General features: G+C 40.8%; 1 protein-coding gene across 1 annotated transcript in view; it reads right to left on the bottom strand.

Moving 5' to 3' along the window:
* Positions 1–15651, bottom strand: part of HSD17B3 (hydroxysteroid 17-beta dehydrogenase 3) — a 57439-nt gene that overhangs the window by 38904 nt on the left and 2884 nt on the right. Inside the window, exon 2 of the mRNA XM_061426139.1 lies at positions 10785–10831. Coding sequence (XP_061282123.1) covers positions 10785–10831 — 47 coding nt within the window. The remainder of the gene's footprint in view (positions 1–10784; positions 10832–15651) is intronic.

Here is a 15651-nt window from a genome sequence, read left to right on the forward strand (position 1 = left end):
ATGATCAATGCAAAGAAATAGAGGAAAATGATAGAATGGGAAAGACTAGAGATCTCTTCAAGAAAATTAGAGCTACCAAGGGAACATTTCATGCAAAGATGGGCTCAATAAAGGACAGAAACAGTATGGACCTAAAACAGAAGCAGGAGGTATTAAGAAGAGGTGGAAACAATACACAGAAGAACTATACAAAAAAGAAGATCTTCATGACCCAGATAATCACGATGGTGTGATCACCAACCTAGAGCCAGACATCCTGGAATGTGAAGTCAAGTGGGCCTGAGGAAGCATCACTATGAACAAAGCTAGTGAAAGAGATGGAATTCCAACTGATCTATTTTAAATCCTAAAAGATGATGCTTTGAAAGTGCTGCACTCAATATGCCAGCAAATTGGAAAACTCAGCAGTGGCCACAAGATTCTAAAAGGTCAGTTTTCATTCCAATTCCAAAGAAAGGCAATGCCAGAAAATGCTCAAACTACCACATAATTGCCCTCATCTCACATGCTAGTAAAGTAATGCTCAAAATTCTCCAAGCCAGGTTTCAACAGTATATGAACCATGAACTTTCAGATGTTCAAGCTGGATTTAGAAAAGGCAGAGGAACCAGAGATCGAATTGCAAACATCCATTGGAACATCGAAAAAGCAAGAGAGTTCCAGAAAATCATCTACTTCTGTTTATTGACTATGCCAAAAGCCTTTGACTATGTGGATCACCACAACTGTGGAAAATTCTTCAAGAGATGGGAATACCAGAGCACCTGATCTGCCTCTTGAGAAATCTGTATGCAGGTCAGGAAGCAAGAGTGAGAACTGGACATGGAACAACAGACTGGTTCCAAATAGGGAAAGGAGTACATCAAGGCTGTATTTTGTCACCCTGCTTATTTAACTTATATGCAGAGTACATCATGAGAAATGCTGGGCTAGATGAAGAACTAGTTGGAATCAAGATTGCCAGGAGAAACATCAGTAACCTCAGATATGCAGATGACACCCCCCTTATGGCAGAAAGTGAAGATGAATTAAAGAGCCTCTTGATGAAAGTGAAAGAGGAGACTGAAAAAGTTGGCTTAATGTTCAACATTCAGAAGACTAAGATCATGGCATCTGGTCCTATCACTTCATGGCAAATAGATGGGGAAACAGTGACAGACTTTATTTTTCTGGGCTCCAAAATCAATGCAGATGGTGACTGCAGCCATAAAATTAAAAGATGCTTGCTCCTTAGAAAGAAAGTTATGACCAACCTAGGTAGCATATTAAAAAGCAGAAACATAACTTTGCCAACAAAGGTCCATCTAGTCAAGGCTGTGGTTTTTCCAGTAGTCATGTACGGATGTGAGAATTGGACTATAAAGAAAGCTGAGCACCAAATAATTGATGCTTTTGAACTGTGGAGTTGGAGAAAACTCTTGAGAGTCCCTTGGACAGCATGGAGATCTAACCAGTCCATCCTAAAGGAAATCAGTCCTGAATATTCATTGAAAGGGCTGATGTTGAAGCTGAAGCTCCAATACTTTGGCCACCTGATGTGAAGAACTGACTCATTTGAAAAGACCCTGATGTTGAGAAAGATTGAAGGCAGGAGGAGAAATGTACGACAGAGGATGAGATGACTGGATGGCATCACTGACTCAATGGCCATGAATTTGAGTAAACTCCAATTATTGGCAATAGACAGGGAAGCCTGGCATGCTGCAGTCCATGGGGTTGCAAAGAGTCAGAAACAACTGAACGACTGAACTGAACTGACATAAACATGATCGGCCATCAGGGAAGTGCAACTCTAAAGCACGATGATATGTTACTGCACAGCTCTCAGAATGGCTAAAATAAAGAAAAAAAAATAACAACACCAAATGCTGGTGAGAATGCTGAGAAAATGGACCACTCACACAGTGCTGTTGAGAATGGTACAATCAATCTGGGAAATAGTTTGGCAATTTCTTAAAAAACTAAACATGCAGCTACCATGCTGTGCTGTCCTTAATCACTCGGTTGTATCCCACTCTTTATGACCCCACAGGCTGTAGCCAGCCAGGCTCCTCTGTCCATGGGGATTCTACCATACCAGCTGGCAATTGCACTCCTGAGTGTTTATTTCAGAAAAAAATAGCCTTATGTTCACACAAAACTTACACATAAATGTTTATAGAAGCTTTATTTGTGTTGCCAAAATACAGAAACAACTTAAATGTCCTTCAATGGATGAATGGTTAAACAGACTGTGTAACCTCCATACCATGGAATTCTACTTAGTACTGAAAAGGAACAGAATATTGGGACACCCTGGATTAATCTGTAGAAAATTATGCTGGGCAGAAAAAAACCAATTCAAAAAGGCTACAAAGCATATGATTCCATTTATATAGCATTCTTTAAAAGACCATGTTGTAGAACTGGAGACCAGATAAGCATTTGCCACAGGTTAAGAAGGAAGTAAGAGACACAGAGAACATATTCATGATTGCCAGCGGGGTGGAGAGGTGGGGGAGGAAAGGATTTGGAGTTTGGGATTAGCAGATACAAACTATTTTGTTATCAGCTGGATAAACAACAAGGTCCTATTGTAGCACAGGAAACTATATTCAATATCCTGTTATAAGCCATAATGAAAAGAATATGAAAAAGAATATATATAACTGATCATTTTACTATGCAGCAAAAATTAACACATCATAAATCAATTATACTTAAAGAAAGAAATAATGAAAGAAGGAAGGAAGGCAGGAGAAAGAAAGAGGGGAGGTGGGGGTATTTATAAAACAGCCACACAAGGGCTCCTTATGATGATGGAAATATTCTGTGTCTTGACTGTATTGATGTTGATACCGTGACTTATATGATAACTTTGCAAGATTGGGTAAAGGGTACATGGGATCTCTTTGTATTCTTTCTTACAGCTACTTATGAATCTATAAATATCTCAAAATGCCTGGTGGGCTGCAGTCCATGGGGTCTCGAAGACTCAGACATGACTGAGCGACTTCACTTTCACTTTTCACTTTCATGCATTGGAGAAGGAAATGGCAACCCACTCCAGTGTTCTTGCCTGGAGAATCCCAGGGATGGGGGAGCCTGGTGGGCTACCGTCTATGGGGTCGCACAGAGTCGGACACGACTGAAGTGACTTAGCAGCAAAAGATTAGTTTAAAAAAAAAAGTTAAAGGAGAACTAAATAAATACAGGAAAATTAGTTAACAGTGCATATGCTCCCTAAGCACTGGGCAGAGCTGACTAGAACTCTGAATGACTGGAACCCTGCTGCTGCTACTGCTGCTGCTGCTAAGTTGCTTCAGTCGTGTCCGACTCTGTGCGACCCCATAGACTGCAGCCCACCAGGCTCCCCCGTCCCTGGAATTCTCCAGGCAAGAACACTGGAGTGGGTTGCCATTTCCTTCTCCAATGCATGAAAATGAAAAGTGAAAGTGAAGTCACTCAGTCGTGTCTGACTCCCAGAGACACCATGGACTGCAGTCTACCAGGCTCCTCTGTCCGTGGGATTTTCCAGGCAAGAGTACTGGAGTGGGGTGCCATTGCCTTCTCCAGACTGGAACCCTGGGAGGCATTAAATATGCCTATTGACCTAACCTACTTGATTGTTCACAATCACTGGGTTTTCTTGTAGTCTCCAGTGATTAGAGGTAGATTTTGGCTACAGATCTCCCTGCTGCCCAACAACTACCCAGCAGATGATGTGTTGCAAAATGCAAACAAGTCTAAGACCAAATCCTACCAATAACAAATTCTGTCAGTAAGCAGCCATCAAAGCAATTATGAACCTGTTCTCATAGCTTAGTGGAGTCCCAGCCATCTGTCCCTTAGGCACTCTGTGAAGGCTCATCCCAGGTAGATATGATCATGTTCTGGGGGCAGGGTGCAGTCAAACTTCTGGCAGGGTTAGGTGACCGAATCCTCCACTCTCAGGACACGGGGCCAAATCTATTCAAGGTCAAGAACACCACTCTGCCCTGCTCATAGACACCACATCCTTGTTCACAGGAGGGTGAAAGTGCCTGTGCAACACTTCTAGCAAATCCACACATCTTGGAAGATACTTCCTCAGGAAAACTATCGATAACCTTTCTTAGGCTAAGGGGCAAACTCTCTAATGAAAGTCAGGTTAGCTGAAGCACAGATGTTGATGAAGTCTGATTTAGCATCTTTAAAAATTAGCTGAAACCTGGATTTAGCCAAAGTCTTGGCAAAAACAGCACACTCTCTGGGTAACTTGCAGACAGTTTAATAAAAGGCTGATTTACAAAGTGTGAATAGTGTGTGGAAAACCCACGATATTCTGGAGCTATTAACAACAGCAGCTGTGAACCTGAAAGGGTTGGGGGATGAACGGATACCAGAACCAGAGGGTGGAGAGGGCTGCTCAACAGAGCTACGGCCTTCAGCAGAGGGACACAGCCTTCCCTGACCCACAGAAAGAGAGCAGAAAGAAACCCAGCTTCATGTTCCTGACTCCCTTTTACCTGTTGCCAGTGTCTCCCAACCCCCACAAACCCTGCTGAAACCAGAGACCAACTGAGGTGCTTGGTGCAAGTCAGCCTCCTGGGGCACAGAAAAGGGTGAAGAAGAGCAGAGAGTGAATCCTGAGGGGGCAAGTAGAAGAAACTCAACACATACCACCTTGGACATTATCTTCAACTGTTAACGCACAGCAGAAACGTGCACTCACTAATCTTATATACAAATTTACCGTACAACCCAGTGATTCCATTCCTAGGTAATCTACCCAAGAGAAATGGAAATATATGTCCATGCAAAACAGCACATAAGAGTATTCGCAGCAGCATATTATATACCTCCCAAGAGGGAACAACCCACATATTCATCAGTTAATAAATGAATAAACAAACTGTGGTGTATCCATATGATAGAATATTATTCTGCAATAAAAACTGAAGAACCACTGACACGTGCTACAACATGGATGAACCTCAAAAATACTCTGAAGGAAATCAGACCCAAACGACTTCATAGTGTGTGGTGGTATTTGTATGAAATGTTCAGAAAAGATGAGCGGCAGCCTAGGACTAGGGGTAGGAATGGGGGATTAACCATGGCCAGTTGTCAGTGATCTCACTAGGGTCATTAGGATGATGGACATATGCTAAAACTGGATAGTGATGATGGTGAACTCTTTGGCCAATTTACTAAAAGTTATTGTACTGTACATTTAGGTAAATTTTATGGTATGTGAATTATACCTCAAGAAACTGTTTAAACTTACGGACTCACATATATATCATATTATGCATGCTGAAGTATTTTAAAGCAAATTATACTCAGTATAACGCTGATCTTCAGTCATAAAGTATTATTACAAGTCCCACCCCTGGCCTGGAATCTGTATAGTGAGGTTTCACTTTGTAAAAAGACATATATATATATATATATATAATTAGGGGTGATATTCTGGGTTCAATCCCTGAGCCAGGAAGAACCCCTGGAGAAGGGAAAGGCTATCGCTCCAGTATTCTTGCCAGGATAATTCCATGGACAGAGGAGACTGGCAGGCTATAGTCCATGGGGTCGAAAAGTCAGACACGACTGAGTGACTAACACCTTCCCTTTGTTTTTTTCATTCTGCATCTGTCGTTTCTTTAAATAGTTGATTTCCTAGTATATTTTTAAATGACATGCAAAGAAATTTACTCACAGGCAGTTTGGCAGGAACATAGCTATGGAAAGGAAATAAGCCACAGAAAATCTCTCAAAGACTTTTGTATCAATTTTGACTGACTTGAGATAGAGAAAGCTTCATTCAGACCAGACTGAACAGAGGAGAGGGTAGGAAGAGGGTCCCTAAGAGAAACACATTTTCAGCTGTGCCCATACCACACTTCCCTCTGAAAAACAACCACCATGGAAAAACTAAACCAAGAAGAGTGAACCCCAAGGTAAACTGGGTGATAATGATGTATCAGTGTATGTTCACTGATTGTAGCAAACTTGCCACTCTGGAGTATATATGGGGACAGGGCGTATATGTGAACTCGCTGCACCTTCTGCAAGATTCTGTGGTCAGTCTAGAACTGCTCGAAAAAGTTGTCTACTTTAAAACTCTCAAAATAAATAGAAAATTAAAAGATAAAAAAATTAAAAGTAAGAACTGTCCAATTTTAAGGCTAGTGATATCGTGAAGTCTTCTCTTTCTCTCCTGGAAAATCCCCCACCTCCCACCCTCCACCAGCCCTCATTTTCAGTCTGGGAATCTGGCAAAGCATGGCTAAAAATTAAGCACCTTCATCTCACAATTCACTTCATCAGCCTCCTGGAAAGGAAACTGTTCATTAAATGGAAAACAATTTGCATTTTCAGCACAAAGGACTCTCTGCCTTGTGGGCTTCCAGCCTCTCCTGAACTGTGCCATTTCTCTTACGAGCCATAGACTTTGTAAAGGTTCCGTGTGAAGTGGTCAGAGTCAGGAGGGGGGCATGGAAAACACTTGATTGTCTGGGCCAGCATTGTTCCCTTTGTCCATTTGAGCAGGGCTCAATCTTATTTCTAGAATGTCCAGGCTGACAGGCTCCATATATGGGTTTTACTGCCCCCTGCTTCAGGGAGTTAAGCCCCTGAAGCACTCACTTTCCCAGAATTCCCCGCTGGGCACTGTACTAAAGAAGAATGGCTGCTGCTGTGATGAATGGGCCGTTTTCCTTCTGCTGTGTGTTAGGGCCTGGTTCAAGGAAGGTGCTTGTCACCGCTAATCTGTAACAGGTGGTGGGAACACCAGGGAAGACAGGGCTTCTTCTGTGAGGCAGTAAACAGAAAAGCTTGAATTCAGGTGCCAAAGGAACAGAAATGGTGTGAAATACAGAGTGAAGCAGAGGCTTCAGAGGTGTGAAGAGCAGGCACATTCTTGTCCTCCTTCCTCCATGCCATCCCTCTCAACAACTTTTTTCACCTGCTTCCAGTAATGGTTGACATTCCTTTAAAAGGAGACAAAGTCTCTCTTGCTTCTCCAGTTACAAATACAGACTAGGTTAGAATGCTTCCAGAAAGATGGAGTGAAAATACTTTTCCCTATCTCTACTATGAAATGCAACTAAAACAGGCAATGTGGACATAATACATAAAATAAATATAAGAAGACTCCAAAAGAGAGTGAGAAGAGTAGCTATGGGCCTTGAGACCTGAGGAAACCAGCCATGAGTTTCCTGGGTTTTATTTTTGCCTCATATATCCCAGACTTATTGCTGGATAAGCTGGATATTCAGAAACACCAACAGATATGGACATAAAAAGTCCCAACAAGAGTCTGCTGTCTCTAACAAAAAGACTAGAAAACGGGCACGCTAGCAAGGCTGAAAACTTTAGAAAATAACTGCTTTACTGCAGGCAAACAACTCAAATATATATATATATATATATATATATATGCATATAAGCTTCTACTGCCACCCTCGCCTCCAAAGGTTGAGGGGGGAGCTGACACTTCCACCCTGGGAAGGCTGCCCTAACAAGGATTCCAACCCCTGCCATGTTGGCATCAGATAAGTCTGAGCAGGATGCCAGGACTTTCATCCCAGCCATCCTACCCCTCATGTCAGCTGAGACTTGAGCTTCCACTTCTACCTGATAGTGCCAGAGCACCCCCTCAGCTGTCTCCCCTCTTCCTTCCCCTGGAATGATGACAGAGGAAGCCTAGTGGATATTCAGGACTTATACCATCACCTCAGTAACAGTGAGACCACTGCCTCCAAGTACCACTTGTGGAGAGCAGTAAGGACGCACTCTTTCCCCCCAAAATCCAGAGTGGCCTTTGAGGAGCCAGAACTCCTACCCATACCCAGCAACTGCCAGTGGAGGCCAAGTGGAAAACCTGGGCTCCTATTTCACCTGATAGAAAAATGTCAGCACCCTCTCCTCCCTATTCTGAAGCAATGGCCATACACATCTAAATAGGAAAGTTTAAATATGATCCAGAGTCTCACAACTTAAAACCAAAAATATCCAAGATTCAATTAAAAAAAAAAAAAACAACACACCAAGAAGATCTCGGTTTGAGTAAGATAAAAGCAATCAACAAATACCAACATTGAGATGACATAGATATTAGAATTATCTGGTTAGAATTTCTAAAAAGCTGCCATAAAAACACTTCAGAGAGCAATCACAAACCTAAGTAAAACAAAAGAAAAATAGAATGTTTCAGCAAATAAAGATAAAAAGAATCAAATGGAAATTTTAGAACTGAAAAGTACAGGAAGTGAAATTAAAAAATCAATGGGCTCAATAGCAGAATGGAGAGATCAAGGAAAGAATCCATGAACTTAAAGATAAAACAATAGGAATTATCCAATCTAAACAGTGGAGAAGGAAATGGCAACCCACTCCAGTATTCTTGCCTGGAGAATCCCATGGACAGAGGAGCCTGGCGGGCTATAGTACATGGGGTCACAAGACTCAGACATGACTGAGCAACTAAACTGCAATCTAAAGAGAGAAAAAATACACTGAAAAAAATGCACAGCATCTCAGAGACCTACAAGGAAGGACTATAAGAAAAATCTCACATTGTGTCACCGGAGTCCAGGAAGAAAAGAAGGCAGAAGGAATATTTGCAGAAAGTATAAATGAAAAATTCTCAAATCTGTGAAAATGTATAAACTTACAGATTCAAGAGGCTAAGTGAATCTCAAAGAAGATAAACTCAAATAAACCCGCACCAAGAAACATAACTAAACTCCTGAAAACTGAACACAAAGAAAAATGTGTTGAAGACAATGAAAGAGAAACAACACTTGACCTATGAGAAAAATTATTTGAATGACATGAAACTCACCAGAAACCATACAGGCCAGAAGAAAGAGGCACAACATTTTCCAAGTGCTGAAAGGAAAGGATTGTCAATTATAAATCCTATATTCAGCGAAATTATCCTTCTGGAATGAAGGGGAAATTGATACATTCTCTGATGAAGAAAAACAATGAGAATGTGCCACCAGCAGAACTACTATAAAAGAATAGCTACAGGAACTTCTCTAAATAGATAGGAAATTAGAAAAGAAAAAATCTTGGAACATCAGGGAAGAATAAACAATAAAAAGAGTAAAAATATGGTAAATACCACACATTTTCTTTCTCAAAAAAAAAAAAAAAAGCAATATATGGGAGAGAAAAGGCAGCTTATACATTCAATAATAACAGTGGCTAAACTTGGAGAGCTTACTCTCTGCAAAGCATTTTGCCCACCTCATCCATATAACTTTTACAAAAGCCCAGATGGAATTAGCATCTCCTCCAGTTTATTGATGTGGAAATTCTGCAGTAAACATATTGAGGCAGAGTTTGAACAGACAGTGATCTAATTAATTTTCAACCTCAAATTCTTAGCTATTACAATCCATAGTGGGAGAGGGAGAGGGTGGGAAGATTTGGGAGAATGGCATTGAAACATGTGAAACGTTATGTATGAAACGAGATGCCAGTCCAGGTTCAATGCACGATGCTGGATGCTTGGGGCTGGTGCACTGGGACGACCCAGAGGGATGGTGTGGAGAGGGAGGAGGGAGGAGGGTTTAGGATGGGGAACACATGTATACCAATTAAATAATTTTCTATTAAAGAAAAAAAAGAGAAAAAAAATAAAAATACATTAAAAAAAAAAAAAACAATCCATAGTATTCCAGACTCTGAACTGCTTTCCTTGAAGCAGCATTTAGCAGGGAGACAAGAACAGGTTCTCTGGAAGAGAGAAAATCTTGCATGAAAGAAAGATCACAGAAAATTGTTTAATACAGCCTTAGAAAAGAATGAAAGGAAACAAAGAATAAGATTCTACAAGAGCAAGACAAGAATTAGTCTAGAACAGAAACAGAATTTGAAAGTTCTTAGGTGGTATCTGTTGTGCTAATAAAGACCTGAAAGCCCAGAAAGGATATATAATTTGTCCAAAATCTGCAGACGGTGTCTGAGTGAGGACTAGAGTACATAGCTCCTGACCCTTAGACCACTGCCTAGTCGCTAAGTCGTGTCTGACTTTTTGTGATCCCCATTGATCACAGTAGCCTGTCAGACTCCTCTACCCAAGGAATTTTCCAGGCAAGAATACTGGAGTGGGTTGCTATTTCCTACTCCAGACTATCTTCCCAGGGATCAAACCCACGTCTGCTGTGTCTCCTGAATTGGCAGGCAGATTCTTTACCACTGCACCACATGGAAGCCCAGTAATAGCTTACCAAACTACATATCCTGTAAACGCATTTTTAGAAAAGCGTTACTACCTGCTATCTATCTGTCTACAGAGAAACAAAAACCCTGGAAGAAAATACTCAAAGACATCATACACCAGTGACCCTCAACCCTATCAGATTCTCTTTATATTATTTTTTAATGTTCATTAATCTTCTTGAAATGAAAGTTTTAAATATATATGCTACCTATACAAATGATTTTTAAATTAACATATGCCCTGGCTATGATGTAAAGGATAAACACAAGGAAAGTAGTTTATAATTTTTTATTGTTTTAAGTATAATAAATGCTTATGGTACAATTACCCTAGAAAATAACAGTGCCCCCATAAATTCCTAAAACAATTCCTAAGGAGAGATACTGCCACCTTTGAATATCATTGTATTTTTTTAAGGTAGCAAGGGGGTGAGATTGTGATTTTTAAATTTCCTTTTCAATAGAAAATAGTTTTCTTCGTAAAGGAATGTCTCTTGCTTTTCTAATCAGAAAAGTAGTGTTTGTGGTGACACATGACCATGGTATGTTTAATACAAGGAGAGGAGAAAGTCCCCAAGAACACAACCTACCTCGAATGAGTAAGCTTTCCCAATCCCATCTCCTGCTCCAGTGATCACTGAAAAAAGCAGAAATGGTTTTAAAGGATAGAATTAATTAATGTTTAAGATCTTCTTTCTTGCTGGCTACATTTGACTGCAGGCCTACTCTCTAAGATACAATATAATATTCCAAAGCAATGCCCTCCTACTCTCTAACCCAACTCTGCTCAACTGTGACCAACTTTGCTTAACTGGGAATGTTCCAGCCTTGACTTCCTTCACTAAACTTCAAAATGAAACTTTTTTTTTGGATGGGGTTGCGGGAAGAGTTGGTGAGGCTATGGAAAACATGGTCCAAAATGAAACAAAGTACCTTAGCCAGAGAACACTTTATTCAGACCCCATAAGGGTTTACAGTTCTAAGCCTTAGTTCATCAAGGACAAGCAGTGTACTCTATTCTCTCTCTACCCACACACCCAGTTGTCACTGTAAGGATGTTTCAAGGTTCCTAGTGAAAGTCAAGTTCTCCCCATTTCCTATCCTCACCGTCATAGGACAGCAGAAATCAAAACCCATGGAAGATAGAGAACTTTTAACAAGGAGGAAAATACAGAAATGCAAAAAGAAGATGGAGTGACATGAAGGAACCTAAAGAATTTGTGTTCACTAGATCGACTGATTAATAGATGACAGTGAGATGTGCTATCTAGTCCTTTTATAGTCCCTAGCACATACATTAAAAATTTTTTTTAATTGGTAGAATATTGCTTTACAGTGGTGTGTTGGTTTCTGCTATATAACAATGGAAATTGGTCATAATTATATATTCCCTGCCCCCATCCCACCCCTCTAGGTCATCACAGAGCACCAGGCTCGGCTCCCTGTGTTATATAGCAGCTCCCCACTAGCTATCTATTTTACACATAAGAGTGTATATATGTGAATTCTACTTTCTGCAACTCTTGCCACCCTCTCCTTCCTTCGCTGAGTCCACAAGTCCATTCTCTACATCAGCATCTCCATTCCTTCCCTGCAAATAGGTTCATCAGCACCATTTTTCTAGATACCATGCTATGCTATGCTATGCTAAGTCACTTCAGTCGTGTCCGACTCTGTGTGACCCCATAGACGGTAGCCTACCAGGCTCCCCGTCCCTGGGATTCTCCAGGCAAGAACACTGGAGTGGGTTGCCATTTTCTTCTCCAATGCATGAGAGTGAAAAATGAAAGTGAAGTCGCTCAGTCGTGTCTGACTCTTAGCGACCCCATGGACTGCAGCCTTCCAGGCTCCTCCATCCATGGGATTTTCCAGGCAAGAGTACTGGAGTGGGGTGCCATTGCCTTCTCCGCTAGATACTATATATATATATATATATATATATATATATATGTATGTTAATATATACTTTTCTCTTTCTGACTTACTTCACTCAGTGTAACAGGCTCTAGGTTCATCTACCTCACTGCAACTGACTCAATTTTTTCCTTGTAGAACTGAGTACTTTTCCACTGTATAACAGCACATACATATTTAATGACTGAGCTCTAGAGTAAAACTCAATTGTGTGAATGTCATAACTTCAAAATAAACTACAATTCAGTATATACCTATCTGCAATTTACCTTTGCAGCAAAATCGAAGGATATGCTTTCCAAAAGTGTGTACGAAAGCTGTGTGTGCATTTAGTTTATTTGAGAGGGAAAGCGGACCAAGCAAGCAGCACACTGGCAGAAGCACCCTCATTTTAATAATTACCAATTATTTTATGTGTTTATTTGGATACTTTTAAGTGACTCCATGCATATGACCTATTTCACTTGGTAGAGGTACTATGCTCAGGGTTCTGTTGTCTTCCGCTCCATCTTCCCCTTCCTTACAGGCGTCCTCCAAATCACCAAGTACCAGGCCTGAACTACATAGGCAAGATCCTGTCTCTAAGTGGCTGGCATCTACTGAGTGCTTACTTTCTGCCATGCACTTTATTTGGGGCGTTTGTTTGTCATTCACTTAGACCTAATTATTTACCAACTAAATTACACAGCAGCTTTACACAGCATGAGATGGACAGGAGACAGAAGAGAGGAGGCGGCTGGCATCTGAGGTTCCTGGCTGCCTCCCCTCCTGCTCCTGTGCGTTAGCGGTGAAGTTCTCAGTGCCGCCTCCGTCCCAGTTCCCGGACCGGGCCTGGGACACAGGTTAAATTAGGTCCAGGCTCTGTTACTCCACAGCCACCTGGGCTCCCACTAGCAGCTTCTTCACGGGAGTTGGGGGTGAGGGTGACAGATGAGGCTGTTTGAATTTAGGGAGAAGGTGGAACAGGCATCATAGGTCCAGTAAAGCTCTTCCTTGTCAGGCTTACAGAAACACAGAAAGCGCATGTGGCTGGGCAGCCCCACAGCCACCATTTCATCTAACCTTCAAAACAAGCCTGTAATGCGGGGACCATCATTTCCATTATAAATGAGGAAGCTAAGGGAAAGTTCTTAACCCAGTCAAGGCTGCAGTGCTAAAGATGATGGCAGCAGGATCTGAACCCAGGCTTTGATCTTGGTCCCAAAACTCTATAAAGGATACCAGTGACAAAATTGGGAAATCGGCCACATATAGCTGCATATGAATTTCTTTTGGAATGCTTGTTCTTAGAAGGGCCAAGTTCTAACCCCTCAGAGCATGGCATTTAAATCTGTGTGGAGCTGGGCTTAAAGGATCCAGAACACTCAAGTTCAGACTGCTCAGCAAGTGCTTTGGGAACTTCCTACTGACCTGAGAGGAAGGAGTTCTCACACATACATATCCTCTCTCTCTCTCTCTCCAGTTATAACAAGCTACAGTTAAAAACACATTTTTTTCATGCCAAACAATTTCCATATAATAATTTTTTAATTTCCAATGCTGAGGGTATAAGGTTGCCAGCTCTTGCAAATAAGGACACAGGATGCCCAGTTAAATTTTAATTTCAGGTAAACAGCAAATAATTTTTTAGTATAAGAATGTCCCATGTAATAACTAGAGTATCATGTGTTAAAAATTATTTATTTATCACTAAATAAGAAATTCAAATATAACTTGAGTATCCTGTATTTTATCTGGCATTCCTATAAGGTTGTTTACAATCTCTCCTATTTAGCCCATGTAATAACTAGAGTATCATGTGTTAAAAATTATTTATTTATCACTAAATAAGAAATTCCAATATAACTTGAGTGTCCTGTATTTTATCTGGCATTCCTATAAGGTTGTTTACAATCTCTCCTATTTAGCCTGGGATTGTATTCCTAAAGCCACTTAAAATCTTTTTTATTTTTTTTAAGTCACTGGATTTCTTACAACCCTATTGTAGCATAAAACCTGACAGCTGGGTTTTGGTTTTTGTTTTTTTCTTTTTCATAATGCAAGGTCTTGGCTTATGCTTTGATTGCCAGTTAGGCATCAGTTTCAAAGAGGCACCTACTTTAAAGACGGTGATTGCTAATATAAGTTATGTTGGCCGCAGGATAACGTAAAGAGCCAGATAATCTCCCCCAAATGAGGTCTCTTTTTTAAAAATTTTGCTCTTCAGTTGCTAAATCGTGTCCAATTCCTTGCAACCCCACAAAACTGAAGCACATCAGGCTTCCTTGTTCTTCACTATCTCCCAGAGTTTGCTCAAACTCATGTCCATTGAGTCAGTGATGCTATCTCACCCTCTGCCACCCCCTTCTCCTCTTGCCCTCAGTCTTTCCCACCATCAGGGTATTTTCTGATGAGTCAGCTTTTCGCATCAGGTGCCCAAAGTATTGGAGCTTCAGCATCAGTCCTTCCAATGAAAATTCAGGGTTGATTTCTTTAGGATTGACTGGTTTGATCTCCTTGCTGTCCAGGGGACTCTCAAGAATCTTCTCCAGCACCACAATTCAAAAGTATCGATTCTTTGGCATTCAGCCTTCTTTATAGTCCAATTCTCACATCTGTACATGACTAGAAAAACCATAGCTTTGACTATACGGACCTTTGTAAAAAAAAAACCTGACGTCTCTGCTTTTTAATACGCTGTCTAGGTTTGTCATAGCTTTTCTTCCAAGGAGCAAGCATCTTTTAAAAATCTTGGTTGGTTTCAAAAACTGACCATTTTGACCACATGTTTTTTCTCTTCCTGTGCTTTAACTTCCCTCTCTTATGTTTTAAATTCACTATTAAAGAAAGAGTTCTTGAAACCCTAGGCCCCCAGTCCGGAATAAAATAAATGCAGAACCCCAGGCCCGTTCACTCTCTCCCTCTCTTTCTACACATGACCTTGTTGTGGCACCAGATGCGCTGTATAATTTACAGGTCCTGTAGGTAATAAACCTTTATTTTTTCTTAAGTTTCCTGATGGTGCTGAAAGGCATTTTGCAATCATAGTAAGACCCACAAGGGCAGGCCAGGTCACAGCATTGGTTATTGATAGACTGACACCAACACATAATACCAACTTTGAAATGCAAACCTAGCACTTCATTCAAGGAGATGCTGAAACCATAGCCTCCTGTTCTTCACCTTAAACTCAGTATAGGGCTGAAATTCTGCATGACAGTTTCAGGAGCCAAATTCTATTGAGAGGCAGTGATTAATCAATCTACTTGGGACATAAACCAGACCCAGATTCTGAATATAACCATTTAAAAACATGTCTCCACAGAGATCTTTATTGCCTTGATTTTGCATTACCCTCACTTGGTGACAGGTCTCTGAGAAATTAGTATAATAAAATGGATTTAAATTATTATTGGATTTCAGAATTTTGAAGCTCTGTTTAAGGAAATGAAAGCACTCTGGGTTTTTGAAAATCTGGGGAAGATGATACATAATTTTCTGCCTCATCCATGATTTGTATCATCAGAAACTCCAAAAATAAGAAAACCCAACTAGTGAGGATGA

The sequence above is a fragment of the Bos javanicus genome, chromosome 8 (assembly GCF_032452875.1).
Source record: "Bos javanicus breed banteng chromosome 8, ARS-OSU_banteng_1.0, whole genome shotgun sequence".
In the NCBI taxonomy this organism is placed as follows: domain Eukaryota; kingdom Metazoa; phylum Chordata; class Mammalia; order Artiodactyla; family Bovidae; genus Bos; species Bos javanicus.